Source organism: Cydia strobilella, chromosome 25 (assembly GCF_947568885.1).
Source record: "Cydia strobilella chromosome 25, ilCydStro3.1, whole genome shotgun sequence".
NCBI lineage: Eukaryota > Metazoa > Arthropoda > Insecta > Lepidoptera > Tortricidae > Cydia > Cydia strobilella.
The window spans coordinates 5,953,992-5,972,037 of NC_086065.1; the positions used below are offsets into that span (position 1 = coordinate 5,953,992).

Genomic DNA, 18,046 nt, shown 5'->3' on the forward strand with positions numbered 1-18,046 from the left:
AAAGACAAATCAGAGAGCACAGTATTCACGTCGCCTCCTAGAGTTCCGTCATCTAAATACCAGACATTGAATTTTGATTTTAAATTTTTAATAATTGGATTTATAGCCAAACTAAAAATTGCTGGCCCGAGAGGGTCACCCTGCTGACAGCCAACCTCAGAAGATAATTCATGTGACTTGTACATTAATTTAGATGAGTTTGAATAGCAAAAGAAAAGGTAATTGTATAGCTCTGGAATTTTGTCCTTTACTTCTGTCAGCAAAGTGTCCCTACTAACCGAATTAAAAGCATTTTTAACGTCAATTTTGACTACAATTTCGCAATCATTGAGTGAAAGGTAGGTCCTTAGGGCATGGACGGCTGCCTCGCACCCACCTTTCGTGCCGAAACCTAGCTGTATTGGTTCAAAAAGGGACTGCAATTTTGATCTAACGTGTCTAACCGCAATTTTTGATGCCAGACGTCGTAAAGTAGACCCCACAGCAATGGGTCTCACCCCTCCGTCCTTTTTGGTTAGGGCGATCAGGTTTGCACCGTATAGAATAGGGAGGATTTCAGTGTTAATTTTGCCTGAAAACATAAAATTTACTAATTTAGTAAGGGAACTGATAAGCTGCACACCTGCGTCGCCCACGGAATGAGAAATTAGATCCTTCAAATGTTGGGGCGAGATCCCATCCAGGCCGGCCGCCGAACCGTTTTTGAAAGAAAATATGGCGTCAATAACGTCTTTGTCTTCGATTTGGAGGCAGGCCCGGTCAGATGTAGGTGGGGCAAACAAGTGTGGTACTGAAGGAGCTGGGGGATGTTTAGAACGTAAAGCCGAGAGGGTATCAGGAGTATCTGGCGATAGCACGTCATTTGTGAAAAGAAGACGAGCGGCACCTTTAAGATCGCCGTCGCTAATTTTACTTTCAATTAATTTAGTTCTATTGAAAGTGGATGAGGCGCATCCAGAAGGTCGAGAAATGTGTGGAATTGTATTCGAAACGCAATTGTTTTTGATTTTTTGTGTTAAAGAAATTGTCTTATCCTTTTTGGCATGAAGGGTTTTGAATGAAAAAAGGAAAAGATTATGCCAATCATCAATTTGATTATTTTCCACACATTTTATAATTAGGCCTGAAAGGTGATTAGCGACTGTGATCCTGGCGCCGCGCGGAACTCTTTTAACAACGGGCACATTATTTTTAAGTTCGCTAAGGTATGAATGGAAAGGGATGGAATTTGGTTGGTCAGAAAGGGGGGTGGTCAAAAAGGGTTGGTCTAAATTAAAAACGGCATCATTTTGGCTGATACAAAGACGGTGTTTTTTGGAAATATGAATATTGAGGCCTCTCTGCGTTTTAAAAGAGTTGTCGCATTGTACACAATTAAAATTTAGATATGGTGTGCCATCGCCTGATTGAGTTGCGGCATGCATCCACTTACCGTAACAGTATCTACAATAACTAAAGCACAAAAAACTTAAACACAAAATAACAGTATTCACTAAAAAAAAAATTTATAGTTCGTAATGGACGTTGACGTCGGCCGTCAGGACGACACGACGTAGCCGTACAAGGCCGCAACGTCTGAAACAAAAAGATATGTTATTATTTGTTCAGTATTGGGCCTGCCCACACTATTGCACAGTAATCTGATGTTTTTAGATAAGATAAAAGCAGTTTCAGGCATCTAGAGCCATGTATAATTTGAAAAATAAGCCAAAAATATCACTGTGCAAAGTGACAGACAGAAGGTTGATTCTTTATAAGTTGGAATCTCATGTGGAACATAATGATTTCATTTCATGTTTCATCTTATGTCACAACTTATTTGTACGCGCTTATTTACTGAAGTCTGTGTATTTGTTTATGACGTTCAATGCATTTGTTCGATTAAAATCTTATGAACTTTTGAAAGCTCAAACATGTTAATTTATTTTTTTATTTAATGAACTAAACTGGTTATTAAGCGCTGGTGGCCTAGCGGTAAGAGGGTGAGACTTGCAATCCGGAGGTCGCGAGTTCAAACCCCGGCTCGTACCAATGTGTTTTTCGGAACTTATGTACGAAATATCATTTGATATTTACCAGTCGCTTTTCGGTGAAGGAAAACATCGTGAGGAAACTGGACTAATCCTAACAAGGCCTAGTTTCCCCTCTGGGTTGGAAGGTCAGATGGCAGTCGCTTTCGTAAAAACTAGTGCCTACGCCAATTCTTGGAATTAGTTGCCAAGCGGAGCCCAGGTTCCCATGAGCCGTGGCAAAAATGCCGGGACAATGCGAGGAACTAAACTGGTTATTAAACTGTTTAAATGAAACTTTGTCCATCAACTTATTTGTACTGTTATTTTGTCTCGTTGTCGTAACGTTACGGTTATTTCATCAATTTTTTCTTATGACATTATCACGCAAAATTATCGTCCTTAAACCGACTTTACAGACAACCATATTTTTTTTTATCCACATACGATATTTATCAAGTAATTTTAAACGTTGCACAAAGTTGTCTTTAAAATGACGAAAGTTTTCACTTTCCAGAATGCATTTCTAGACTCATTTTTCGCAATGCTCCAAGATCCCTAGCGGTTTATATATAATATACATACAATAACAAAGGGCCGTCCGTCCGTCTCGTTGATTACTGCTCATTAGACTCCGCTTATGCCCTCTATCTTGGTGTCTCAGTTAAATACTTACAGCGCGATTTGGGAAATGAATTAGAGATTCATAATTTTTTGTTATTAAACTTCAGAAACAAGGGGGGGGGGGGAATGGTATGGTTTATTTTTTCACACTTTCCTTCATAACTCCATTTATTTTTCACTGCGAAAAAAGAATAAAAAAGTTCTTTGTAATGTACAATTTGAAATGATATCCCACTTGACCTGGTAACTAGAGTTTGAAATTTTGCTCCCTCTTTAAATTTGATATTTTCCATAATTAATAAAAAAAAATTAAAAAATACACTTCCAAGATGTGTTAGCGTTGTTCATAACTATTCCAAATTTCAAATCGATAGCTTAAGTAGTTCTCGAGATATTTAGCAATGTGACAGACAGACGGACAGACGGACAGAGTTGCACCATAAGGGTTCCTGTTGTACCTTTTTGTAGCACCCCTGTAACACCCCTAGTTACAGGCACTTGTTCGCCACCGATGTGGTAATCGCATTAAATACTCCATCTTGCGGTAGGAAATCTCGTACAGTCTGTCCGCAGATAACAATGGGCCCGCGGCGGCGGCAGATTAAAAACCAGCATTAGCCGGCGAGGTGTCCTTGCGTTACAATACTGCATGTTTTAATACGCGGGCGCGGGGCTTGGTAGCCTAGCGGTATGCCGTGGTTTCCGAACCTGCGGTTGTCGTTTAGCAATCGCTTTTTGATAAATGAAATAGTAGATTGTGTCATAAGGGAGCAAAATGACATATTTACGGCGAGGGCGCACATTGAATCCTGAACCAAGCGAAGGATTCTATAATTGCATGTCAGGATTCTATAACTGAGCGTAGCGAGGGATTCTAAAATAGAATCCTGAGCGTAGTGAGGGATAGTGTTACCGCCCAAGGTTGAAATAATTTTGCTACCATGTGACACATACTGTTTTACACATCACCTATGAGGAAATTGTTATGTTCCAAAATATTCATTTCATCATTCGCTTGCCCTTGTCCCATTCACTTGGGGTCGGCGCAGCATGTCTTTTTCTTCCATACATCTCTTTCACCCGTCATCTCATCATTCACTTGCGTTAGTTCCATATCATCTTTCACACAGTCCATCCACCTTTTCCTCGGTTTTCCTCTCCTCGTACTTCCCTCCACATTCATTCTTAATACCTTTCTCGTCACATGACTTTCATCCCTCCGCATCACATGCCCGTACCATGCTAGGCGATTTGCCCTTACTTTTTCTGTTATGGGTGCAACTTTCAGGCTTCCTCTTATATACTCATTCCTTAACCTATCCATTCTCGTCACGCCACACATCCACCTTAACATTCTCATCTCCGCTACATGCAATCTCTTTTCATCCGTCACCTTTAGGGCCCAACACTGATCCATACATGACGACAGGTCTTATGATCGTTTTATAAATTTTACCCTTCAACCGAAGGGGCATACGGGCGTCACAAATGGTTCCCGTAACCTGTCGCCATTTCATCCATCCTGTGCTAATCCGGTTTTTCACGTCACGGTCAATATCGCCATCGCACTGTACGAGCGAACCGAGGTACTTGTGTTATGTTCCAAAATATTATTTAACCCAAAAAAATTGTATGCAAAAAAGAAAAAAAATCATGTCCTAGAACAGAAAAGTGCCACTTTGATCCCTCTTACCGGGGAAGAAAAAGCCCTTTTTCGAATAGGTGATGTGAAAATATACTTATCTAACCGAACCGGACTAATCTTAATAAGACCTTGTTTCCACTTTGGATTGGAAGATCAGCAGTCGCTTTCGTGAAAACTAGTACTAATTCTATGGATTAGGTTGCCGAACGGTTTCGAAATTCCCAAAAAAGTGAGCCGTGGCAAATATTTTAGCAGCTTTTATTTATAGTTTGATTTGAATCTAGATTCTCAAATGATATTTACGCCTAAGGCCCTAATATGTTAAACAAAAGCCATTGTTTCGTTTCTGTGAGCGGTCGCCCATTGTGTCTGAGCGCGTGTCACGATCTGAGACAAATACATCATCTGTGAAAATTTCAACTGTGTAGCTATCAAGGTTCATGAAATACAGCCTGGTGACAGACGGTCAGGCAGACTGTCAGACGGACGGACAGCGGAGTCTTAGTAATAGGGTCCCGTTTTTACTCTTTGCGTACGGAACCCTAAAAATATAAAGGACTAGTCTTACTTGATGGGCCGAAGCCCATTTAAGAAAGTCATCCGCTTGACAATTATTTGTCAGTTAATTACTAATTCACGAAACGATACGGCCAGTATTAGTCATAAAATAAATTGACCAATATTGAACCTTCACTTCATAGACATAAGGTCTACTGATATACAATTGTGTTGCTGGTACTAAGAAAGTGAATAAATTGAGTGCCCAGTAATTATGACAGAGTTTAGCTTAAAACAGTAGGGCTGTTTGGGTATTTTTTTAATTAAAACGTTGAAAGTATCAAACTATTGAGGATTTCTTAATCATTTGCATAACGATAAATGCACTAAAACTGTAGGAGTAAATTGCAATCGATCTCAAAAAAACATAGGACCAAACCCACCGAATTTAAAAATCACCTTATTATACAGTGACTGCACCGCCACTTTATTCAACGGTTAAATTATATTTAAATTACTGTATAATTCGAATTAAAATATATTAAAATTGATTTTGACCCAAAAATAATGATGTACCCTAGATAAGTTAGTAATAATTTCATTCAAAATATAATAAAATGCGGTTCCCATTAGCTATAAGTATTGTATTGACATGTATAATATTTACTTTACTTATACTTTATCAATAAAACATCGATTGATTGATAAGGCACAACTAAAACATACTGTGTTTGTGCCACTGAGTTCCTAGTCTACTACTTTATGAGACTTTATGAGAGATGATTTTTATTTATTTCCAAGTCCTAAACCAAAGCACTTACATACTACAATAAATCATATTATTAAATTACATTATATTAATTCACGCATGTCAAACTATAATTTAAATCATTTCTTAAACTACCAATTGTACTCAGTCATATTATTAAATTACATTATAAACAATTCAAATTGTAGATTAAACCTTATTCCTAAAATTATCAAGTTTAATAAATCGATCGTAATAAAATTACACATGTACCATTACCGACATGGCATTTAACTTGGCAGATATTCTGTATCATTAATTTATTAAAATGCAAGCAATACATGTTTTACAATTTGCACCGAAGTCAGTCACTAGCCCGGGACACATCATAAATTTGTCAAACATATTATTTTGATATAAAGAATATGATAAGTTAACTAATACCTTATACATGAATCCCCATAATAACTCCGATCTAAAACCCTATTTTGAGTCAAGATTTTTTGTTTCAAAAAATCTGGGTGCGGGACACCCCACCGAACATCATTTTTCGCATTTGACATTTTTTTTCTTGTATTATTAATTATAAATAACCAATAAAGAAATTATAGTGTCCCAGACAGTTTAAAGGCTAATAACGCCTGCTTTTATCCAGATTTTTCGAGCAGTAAATTCAACCATTTTTAGCCGCAGACACGTAAAAATGCCCCTCCTCCTTTGGGCATTAATCAGCCCAAATATAATAATATTTACTATTTTTTCAGGTTTTACCTATTTTTTGGGTAGTATAATACACTCTCGCTTCTAAAACCCCCGGGGTATGGCCAGGATGTCTATTTAATTTACATATTGCCCTATTTAAAAATTCACACAATTACCCTTTTGCAATAAAGTCAGTTTAGCAAAACTTTTATAATTTTTTTTTGAAAGACTGAAAATATTCTTCTATTCTATTCTACTTTCAATAAGCTTCCAACAAATTACATATGACTTCATTTTATTAAACTTTTAGTTTTAGTTTTGTGACCCTCCTAAATTGGGATAATTTTCGTATCATTTTCTTAATTAAGCTGTAGTACATGTGTATTGATCATCATCATCTTCCTCGCGTTATCCCGGCATTTTAAGCCACGGTTCATGGGGGCCTAGGGTCCGTTTGACAACTAATCCCAAGAATTGACGTAGGCACTAGTTTTTACGAAAGCGACTGCGATCTGACCTTTCAACCCAGAGGGGAAATTAGGCCTTAATAGGATTAGTCCGGTTTCCTCACGATGTTATCCTTTACCGAAAAGCGACTGGTAAATTTCAAATGATATTTCGTACATAAGTTCCAAAAAACTCATTGGTACGAGCGGGGGTTTGAACCCGCGACATAGGTACATCTGTACCTATTAATATTTTAAATAATCTACGTTCGCTGTTTCCTGTGTTACCTAGTGTATTAGTAAACACTTTAGCAAAATAAAGCGCATATAACTCAAGGCCGGCACCTGCGCCGTATTTATGCACGTAGCCGCCCAACGAACCCCTAACGACGCTCGTTGGGTTAATTATTAAACGGTTTTTATGTGGAGATGGAAAGGGTTAAGTGGGTTTTAATAAACATTTTTTGTGTAATGATTATCACATTGTACGCCTTAAGTTTACTATATCCTTTAAAAATCGATTTTGAATACTATTATACTCATGGTCCTCATGGACGTTATAGGGGAACCAACGCATAGCGGCGTGGCGCTGTCAATGATTTGAATTTTTTATCAGATATTCTAGGATTTCTAGGTATTGTGGCGCAACCTGTTTAAGGTTTTTTGACGGACTTTTTGATATATGGAGATTGTATTCCTAATTTCTACCTTCCATAAAATGAATACTATCGAGTAAATCGTTGAATGTGAATCGAAGCGAAGTGATGCGGCGCGGGGTGAATCAATACTATGATACCTATAGAAGTGTCCTACGTGGGCGATCTCGTTGCGAACGCGAACGCCGTGGGCCCGCCGCTTCGCTTCGCGTTCGCGACTTGTTCGCTTACGTAAGACACAGCGTAAGGTTAATTTTAGTCACATTTTAGTTATGCTTAAAGTTCATAACTGACATTAATTAACTTTGTCCGCAGGGTGAAGACTATCCCGAATACCTGTCACCAGATTTGTCAAGCATACTGGACCCTGTCAAGGTTAACGAGGGCTACAGCAGCACTAACTTACGAGGTTAGTACTAGGGTTTGCAAACCGGTTAACCGGTTAACAAAGAAAACCTAAAAAAATATACAGAAATGTAGTTTTGCAATGTCTTTTAAAAAACCGGTTTTTACCGGTTAACCGGTTTTTGCTCATTGTTTTCGGTTAATAACCGGTTTTCAATTCGGTCCGGTTATTGCATTCCCTATTAGTACTAACACACGTTTTGACACGTTTTTGTTTATACCTACCTCGATCCTTATTGTGAGAGAAAATTAATTTAATTTATTTTATATTTTTAGTATGTAATGTTTGACGATCACGATAAGAAGATAAACATAATTTTGACATTGATGCAAATTTATAGTGTAATTTTTATAGTGAAATAAAGAAATGAGCAGAGGCCGGAATTATCGTGGCATTTTTGAACTACTAGAGTATCATAAGGATTTCTCATTTATCGACTACCGATACACATATATCGATAAAATGTAGAGCACAACATATTAAAAAGTGAATAGTTAATGTATATTTGAGCGTAACAGAATTAAAGTTAACCTTCCTGCATGCAAACACCTATTGCCATCCGTTCTCGGTGGGGACAAGTGGGAATACACCTTCAAATGTGATCTTAAATCCTCATGTTTGGACAAGGACATTACCTACTTGATAGATCGTATGTTTTGTTACAGATTTTTACAGGAAACTGTTAAAAACCGACCTACAAATCAAAAACCTGAAGAAAGGCCTCGGAAACACCAAGCGAGGTAACATCGACATAACTGACCCCAACGCACGATTGAAAAGGTCCCTTAAAATTTTCGGGGGCCCTAAGAGACATACTGAGACCCCTACAAATAAAGGAAATTTTAATAATTGTCCACTGGGTGATGATTTGAAAACTGCGAAGGATATTTTGAAGAATAAAGAAAATGCAGGCGTGTCTAATGATTTGGAGAAAGAAAAAGTAAGTTATAAAAACTGGATATGGAAACAGGGTGATTTTGTTATCACTGACCAAACTGACGGCTGAGTATATAGTGTATACTAAACAACTTTTACTATGGGGCTAAACCCGAAATCAATAAAAAAATTCTGCTCTCATAAAATATTATTACAACAGTACATAAAATATTATTTTGTGTAGTACTGATGCTGCTGGTAAAATATATATAAAAAAAAACAGGTGATCCAGAAAAACGTAGACAAAAGTTTCTTTACCTGTGCACATTGTTAATGATATTTGTGGTATTTTCTATAAAAAGGGACCTTATTGTCGATGGCGCGTACGCCATTATTAACAATGCTCCGATATAAATACAATGCCGCGCGACTCTGTGCGGCGTAAACGCCATCGACAACAAGGTCCCTTTTCATAGAAAATGCCCCATTTTAACATACCTTTACGTTTGGTTTGTGTATTAAAGCAAAACGAGATTATTTTGTAAAAAACGTACCTGTAAGTAAGAAAATTTTTCCTAAAAATATTTTATCAACATATTTTTGGGTCACCTGTACAGCTGTACACCTACAGATAATGTGCTAATAAAATGTAAAATTTAACAGTCACTTATTAAGAATGATGAAGTTCAGCACGAACATGGCGCCAAAGATAAAGGAAACAATAATGTTCTCTATAAATTGTTTCAAACAGAAGATTTGAAGGCAGCGAAAAATAATATGAAATCCCATAACAAGTATACGCAATGGCTGGAGACGATATTTGGCAGGTATAATTTTATCGGCATTTTTTTATTAATACAAGCTGTTATCAACACATATTATAAACCCTCCATAATGCGGCCAACTGATTGATGGAGTGAATTATGTTTAGAAGATGCGCGCCTACACGCGAGGCCGAAGTAAAGCTGCGGGAGTAAAAGCTGAGCTCCGCTAAGCACTAACCGCCCGCAGGTCGGCCTCCGGCGTCGCTTAGAAATCAGAAATCAGAAATCATCGCATTTATTCGTGATAAACTATAACATATAAAAGTATAAAAACAACAAAGAAATATAAAAATAAATAGTTTACCACGAAATGGTCCCGCCTCAGCATAATGCTAACCCAAAAGTCAGCGCTGATCTTCCGGCGAGACCATTTTGAGGGCCACGAACGAACGCAGCTGTACGACATGGCTCTATTTTAAAACTGAACGCGACTTTGCTGTGGCGAATGTGCGGCGATCAGCGCCATCTAATCTGCCGGTGAGATGTCATGACTTAGATGCCCTCATCTGTCTGATGTCACGGACCTTCGATATTTTGATATATATTTTTAGAGAATCACCCGCCACGCGGCATCGTCGATTGCTTCAACATGATGATGATGATGAAGACGATGATCCAGGCGCAACTGAAGATTATGAAGAACAAACCAAAGAGGCTTGGGAAAGAGAGAAACGGACAGCCGACGTCAAGTCATTGGTCAGTTAGTAACAAAGATTCATTGTGTAAGATGAGAAAAAAACTTCGGATGTAGATCATGCCGTACAGTCACCTGCAATAATTTGTTACACAATGAAGGCTGCAGAAATATTTGACACGATCTTATTTGTAGAGTCATATGAGCGTGTGACATATTATTGCATATAACTGTACAGCTCAGTACATTATGCGGTAACCCTGGTTGTCAAAAGTTTACTTTTAATAATTCAGTGATCACAACACATATGGCGCAGTTTCTTTTCTTTCTGCTTGTATTTTTCTTAGTCTTTATTTTTCTAATGCAAATAATAACAACCCTGAGGTTAAATTAGTAACCTAAAATCAAAATATTTTGTTGGTAATAATACTAAACTAGTAATGAAATAAGATAGAAGGACTAAGATAAGACTGAGATAGATATATTTAAAATAATAATAAATACTGTGCAGGATTAATGATTCCAGGAGATATACGTGCAAACGGAAACAAATGTTGTTCCCGAAACAAAACAGCCTAAATCAAAAACTTCGAAAATTTCTGATTTAAAATCATCAACACCCCAATATAGTGAAGAAATCAACTACCTAATTGACGCAGCTATGAAAATGAAATCAGGTAAGATAGATGACATGAAGCACAAAGAAAGTAATCCAAACTTTAAAGAAGATAAAGAAGATTTAAAAGGAAATGGTAATTATAATGAATTAGTAGCAATGGCTCAAGCTTACAGCGATTATGGTGTTCTGGACAATAAGAAAGAGATGATTGAAAACAATATGGCACCAGGGAATACTAATTCAATACAATCGGACAAATCACACAAAATAGAATGGTTTAACAATAACTTTGGTACGTATAATATAAAAGAAGAATTTATATTTGTGTAATTCTTTTGACAAGATGTATCTTTTCATTTAAGATAATCAACATGGGCAAAGAATAAAATTGAAATCTAACGGCGCATCAAACATAGAAAAAGATACGTTTTTAAAAAAGCTCGATCTGACGAACAAGTTCTCGAAAATGTTTCATTCTGAAATAAAGAACAATAACATCGAAGCTAAAAAAACGTCTAATACTGTAGACAAAGTCTCTAACTCAACAATTGCAACTATTACTTCTCGGATTAAATCTACCCTGAAAATGAATCAAAAACATAAAGAACGCAATGTCATGTTTTCTGGTCACAGACGATCATTAAAATCTGTAGAAACTGAAGAACCAAATGATGAAATCGCACCTTCTACCAGTGATATTGAACCATATGTTAACAATTCAGATCACCTACAATATAATGAACAGAATAACCTAAAATATATAAGTGCTATCATACAAGGGGAATATAAACCTAATAATGCGACTAATAAAACAAATAATAAAACTATTGACTCTATTGCCCATGAACAAAAAGCTATAAAATTTAACGAAGGTACTTACAAACATAACACCAGTACATCATGGGGTCTGGGCGAGATATTTAGTATGCTTGCAGACCTTTGCATGTTTTTGGCTGGTTTCGATACAAATCAAGACGATAATGGTTACAGGTATAGTAAAAGACATACGGTTCATTAGGTTAACTTCAAATGCGAAAATTGATAGTACCTACTAAACCAGCAGCACTTTACACTTTGGCGATACTTTTACTACTGCAAGCTTACCAAGGCATCTTGTTTACTGTTGCCAGAGTAGAAAGTGCTAATAGATACAGATAAGTTATCAATTCCATACAGTGGTCTCTGCTAAAATATTTTTTTTTGTAGGTTTCTTTATAATTTTGTCACAATGCTAAATCCGAACTATTCGAGAAACAACACTTTGCCAGAAAAAGTAATGAATGATACAAGATATATTGAAACTTCCATTGATTCAGAGAGAGTGGAGAATATAGGCCACAGGTCCAGAGTCTTAATGTCTTTCGAAGAAACAGAAAATGTCACATCCACGACCTATGAAAAAGATGTGAATGAATCGTACGTAGTTACAAGTAAGAAATAAATGTATGTGGAATAAATTAATATAGTCTGGAATACTTAGGTACCTATTGTCAATAAAAAAGGCGTTTTTCATAATTTATATTCCTTCTCCGGTTTGACGAAAGCAAATATGCACGAGTAGATAGATAGATAGGGAGATTTATTATTCAAAAGTTATACATTATGCTATACAGTTTCCTGCAACACTGTTCTCACAGTTTGTCTGCAGGTAAGATAGTTAACTAAATTATTCTACTTGCTATGCTACTTAACTTATTGCTGGTTACGCTAAATGTTAATTATGGCACACTTAAGCGACATCCTGTTTGTGATACAAATGTCACAAATGATGAGTGTTAATGATTAATTAAATATCGACTACAATTGTATCGATATTGATATGAAGCCATTTCTAAATAATAATAAATGTGAATCAAAGTTTATCGATAAACTTATAAAGCAAACTTCATTTGCCCTCGCACTATCTTCAAACCAAAATTGGCCCCATCAGACCGTCTCTAGGTCTCTACTCGATATCTACTTATATTCCAATTAAACGCCTACATTTTTTATTTACTTACCGCTTTGTTTCTACTGACAGTATCAATTTGCCAGAATACAATAAAAACACACGAGTTAAAAACAATTTTCGTTGCATTGCGGTATCTGATCAACCTATTGAAAACAGTTTACTTTAGTAGTCGGCAATGTGACTTAAATAGCATGCAAGTTCTTGCTAGTCTAAACCTCGCTTTAAGAAATGAGATGTTTGTAAACATGTTCACACTGCCCCACTACGCAAATCTGACGTCGTTACTCTGCCACTGATTCGCACTAAACGCTATGGATCCAGCTTTATCACGCGAACGGCTAAGGAGTGGAATTCACTTCCTGCAAATGTAATTCTATTGTCAAGGCGTTAGAGTGCGTGTTCAGATATTTTTGAGCACCTCGACCGCTCCGATATATCTGATGGCGATTGTAACAGCAATTGAAAAATTTCAAATTTAAATTTGATACAAATGGACTTGTTAAAATGACTGTTACAACACATTTTATTGGAATGAAACACTCAAAACGCATTAGAGCTCTTTCCCACTGACGTCCAGTTTTTTGCGGGATACGGTTTTCTGCAGGATCAGGTGTAGTGGACGTGCTAATATAGTAACGTTTATACGAGCATTCTGTTTGCGGGATACTGCACTCATACAACAGAAAAGTCAGAAAACTGGATCCTACAGAAATCCGTACCCGCAAGAACCTGGACGTCAGTGGGAAAGCGGTCTTACATAAAGTCTGTCCACGAAAAAAAGTATTTTTTTGGTAAGATGACATTCTAATCTGCCTAAAACAGCTTGTCAAAATACAAATACAGTTGTGACATTGTAGCGGGAAGCGGGAAACGTATAAAATTTAATGCGTGACTGACCAATTCTTTACACTGTGTTATTATTTGCTCTTATTTTTTTTAATTACTACTTTTATAGATTTACTTATATTAAAACCTTACTCAGACCGTGAAGCTAAATCGATTTAGTTTGCATAATTCAGTGTTACCAGAATATTCAAAAAAAGTCAAAAAGTCAAAAGTCAAAAGCATTTATTTGTTCAACATAGGTAAGGTACATAAGTACAGGTCTCACATAATCATTGTATCACTATGTTGTGCCGTAAGGCGTACAATTTTCCATTTATTTACTCCAATTTATTAATGAGCTCTATAAATTATTATTATTATTCTATTATTTGACGACCGACCGGTCTGGCCTAGTGGGTCACCCTGCCTGTGTAGCCGATAATCCTGGGTTCGAATCCCGGTAAGGGCATTAATTTGTGTGATGAGCACAGATAATTGTTCCTGAGTCATGGATGTTTTCTATGTATTTAAGTATTATATACATATATCGTTGTCTGAGTGAGTACCCACAAGCCTTCTTGAGCTTACCGTGGGACTTAGTCAATCTGTCTGTGTGTGTGTCGGTATTCAGAAATTCGGTCTTTTGTAAGGTCGGAAAAATGAAATTCGTGATATTCAAATAAAGACTCACGTTTTACTTTAGTAATTCGGTATTCAGAAATTCGGTTTTTTGTAAGATTGGAAAAATGAAATCCGTGATATTCACATGAAGACTCACGTTAAATTCGGCGTTTGTCACTGTCGGAATTGTTATAATTGGAATTATGAGGTTCGGAATTTAAAATTTCCGAATAACTGCAACTCGGAATTCGTAATTTCAAAAATCGTTATTGTTAAATTCGGTGTTTGCCATTGCCACCATCGGATTTGTTATAGTCGGAATTATGTAGTTCGGAATTTACAAAATTCGGCTTTTTGGGTTTTCGGAAATACAAATCTTCGTGATTTTCATCATTCGTAATTATGACAGCCGGAATGTTGATGTGCCGAGCATTTAAAAATCGGAATGATAAAATTCGGAATAAAAATTTTCGGAATTATGTAGTGTACAGTGTACATAGTACATGGAATCAGATGAAATTTACAAAACGGAGACACTAAGAATTTTCAGTAATGCCAGAAAAATACTCATTTAGGGATTTCTTAAACGCAAACCTGTTCAGACACTGTTATTAATTTTTCTTCAAACTTACGGTTTTTTTAATGGCAACCCACAAAATTCCACGAAAACCTATAAAAGTTAAATACGACGTTTATTAGCCATAGTTTTCAAGTTCCAGTTTAGCTGAAAACAGTTTTCGGTAAAAGATGAAATACTTGCAATATTTTATTTTGGTAAGTTGTTTTGATTTTTAGTACAATAATTATCAACTTTAGAAACACAATGTACCTATATTTTTTATTGTAATTATTGAAGTAAAACTCCTTTAGGCGCGACTAGAGGGTGACTCAGATCTTTTTCTGACGGAAGTAACGCTCAGTAGTGACACACGCACAATAGGACACACGTCAAAGTGCCAACATAGCGATAAACGTCATCGTCAAAGAAGTTTTACTTCAATCGCGCGTAAAAATTACACGCACAGTCTTTTTTAATACTTGAGGTGCAGTCGCCAATGTCGCCATCAGATATATCAAAGCGGGCAAGGTGCTCAAAAATATCTGAACACGCACTAAGGCCCTGACAATAGAGGCGTGTTCAGATATTTGTGAGCACCTTGCCCGCTCCGATATAACTGATTGCGACTGTACCTACCTATTATACTACACTATACGATAAGTAATAGGGGGTATTACTGCAATGTTCTGCCACCAGTGCATAAGCTTTAGTAAACCATAGAGTAACTTATATGTATACATAAAACTCTTAACAACTCTAAAAACTAGGTTTTTGACAAGTTTTCAGAGATAATAAAATATGACATTGATGCATCAAGGCGGTTTGTTTACAGAGGACTCGAACGCGAATCCGAAATTTCGTTATCTGCCTCTTTATCCCTCGAATATGCAAGTGACAGAGACGTTAGATAAAGAAATTTCGATTTACTTGTTGCGCGATTGACCCTCAGATTGTGGTAGTGGCCCCCCTATGCAGTTTCGCGTAATATTCCCTATTGCTTGTGTATACTTTTACATTAGCTATGGACATTGTATTGAAAAATAAATTGACTAAACTACACTTATTTCAGGGACTCCTTTTAGTTCTAACCATTGACTATAGCGAGTGCATGCGGCCGCCACCGAAGTATGACCCACGTAAGTTATTTTAACAATATTTTTATCGTAAATAGTAACATTGAAATAGTTTAAACGCTGCCTTAATGCTTAAAAATAAAGGAAAAAGAGGGAAAATTCGCTGTCATCAAGTAAGGCTCAGTAGCTCATTTGGTAGAGCGATGGGCTAGTGATTCAGATTCGTGACTTCGGGTTTTGCCAGAGACAGTGAATTCCCCCTCCCCCGCAAAATCGGCAGATTTTTTGTACAGAAAATTACAGACGTGGCGTCTCCGTTTGGTTATATCCTCCTAGGCAATAAGTTTTTGGCAAAAATTTCAATTTTGGTACAAGCTTTTATCGCTGACTGTACTTTTTTTCCACAGGCAACTAATACTCATCGAGACAATTCTAAAAACCCCAAACACAATTAGGTTACGTTGTTTTATCACAGAGTTCCTATGGCCACCTCCTGTCTCCATCATCAGATCAGTACCATAATATTGCATTGTCACACGACTTACATATGTATGCAAATTTTCAGCTTCATCGGAAACCGGGAAGTGGGTCAAATTTAACTTGCAAGATTTGACAATTACAAACATTTTACATACATACTTACATACACAGACCACCCCCTATTACCACCACATAGGTACATTGCAAGTTAAATAAAAGCTTGTAAAAAGTGACGCCCGATTCGGATCGCCCACCGTTGAAAGGATTTGGCATTTCTTGGTTTTTAATTTATTAATTAATACTTTCAGAGGACTTGGTGGACTGTAGACCTGGGTCCTACGTACCAAGTCATTACTACCACATCGCCTGTTTGTGCGTGAGACCCGGAGTCGCAGACGAGAATAAATGCATCGATACCTATTCAGTATAGGGTGGTATAGGTCTTATTACACTTCCTAGGTATGCTAGGGGAAGCGGGGCGTGTTGAAAAGAAAGAAAATAATTACATTTATTTAACGTCATAGCATAGGACATGCAGTTCAGGGGCCCGTTTATCAAAAACTTGTAGCTTGTAATACAAGTGGAAGTCCCTTTCTATTAAAAGCTGTCAAAAAGCACTGCAGCAGTGTTGGCACTTTTTATCCCATCCTCGTCGCCAATGAGGTATTTTGAATAATTGAAACCACGAGAGTACGTTAACACAGCTGATGCTTTATTCCGACTGACGGTATGCATACCTACATTACTATAGGTACCCGCATATCTATACATAACACACTTGTATTACAAGGTACAAGCTTTTGATAAACGGGCCCGAGGCTAGTAAAGTCGCCAGCAGATATATCGGAGCGGCCAAGGTGCTCAGAAATATCTGAACACGCGCTCTAATGCCATGACAATAGGATTTATAGACATAAAGCTGATTAGAGTTTTGAATGATTCACGGTTAGTTTCACTAGACTTATATTGACCGGGATATAGACCGTGATTACCTTTTGTATTATTTGTGAGCTCCCGATATTTCGACGCAGTTACATGCATCATGTCCACGGGTGACTGAAGACCCCGAGACCCTGAGAAAATTGAGAAAATTGCACAATTTCTGCGGTCGCCCAAAGACAATTTTCCCCTGGAAAAACCTGGTGTATACAAAGTTGAGTGCAGCTGCGGTAGTTCGTACATTGGGCAGACCAAACGCACTATTGCCTGCAGAATTAAAGAACACATTGCTGCGGTCAAGAACAATGACGTTCGCAAGTCAGCTATTGCTCAGCATCTCCTTGAGTCGGGTACAAATCACTGGATCGAGTTGCATAGTCCCAAGGTCATTTCGACAGAACGCCACTATATACCAAGATTGGTAAGAGAAGCCGTTGAAATTCACAAATACAAAAATTTTAATCGTGAAGATGGGTTTAAACTGTCAAATGTGTGGAATCCTGTGATTTGTTTGTGTAAAAAACCAGTGATATCCGAATCAAACACGCGTAGTGACACCGTGAGTGTAGTGTGTTTGGACAGACCAACGAGTGTGAACGCGACCGGACCAACAAGTGTGAATGCGACCGTTGGTAACGTTGAAAGTGAACGCAGCCGACGCGCAAGAATGAGGGTAGACAGAGCGCTGTCTACACAACTTGGACACCCACCCGCTATCTTCAGTCACCCGTGAACATGATGCATGTAACTGCGTCGAAATATCGGGAGCTCACAAATAATACAAAAGGTAATCACGGTCTATATCCCGGTCAATATAAGTCTAATAAAGCTGATTATTTTTGACTGGTATTGTTACTACTTGGAGTACTTGGCTTGGCACCGACTTCAAACATATCAGTTGGTAACGCATA

At 37.3% G+C, this 18,046-nt stretch overlaps 1 protein-coding gene and 1 long non-coding RNA gene across 2 annotated transcripts; both read left to right on the forward strand.

Moving 5' to 3' along the window:
* Positions 1 to 11,240: 11,240 nt before the first annotated feature.
* LOC134752627 (uncharacterized) lies at positions 11,241 to 12,128 on the forward strand. The gene is made up of 2 exons (XM_063688297.1): positions 11,241 to 11,677; positions 11,894 to 12,128. Exons 1-2 carry the CDS (start codon positions 11,274 to 11,276, stop codon positions 12,126 to 12,128), a joined length of 639 nt encoding a protein of 212 aa, XP_063544367.1. The 5' UTR covers positions 11,241 to 11,273.
* A 2,617-nt stretch (positions 12,129 to 14,745) lies between these two features.
* LOC134752933 (uncharacterized) lies at positions 14,746 to 16,633 on the forward strand. Its single transcript, XR_010128775.1, has 3 exons — positions 14,746 to 14,858; positions 15,713 to 15,779; positions 16,505 to 16,633. It is a non-coding gene; the product is annotated as an uncharacterized LOC134752933 (long non-coding RNA).
* The last annotated feature ends 1,413 nt before the right edge of the window (positions 16,634 to 18,046 follow it).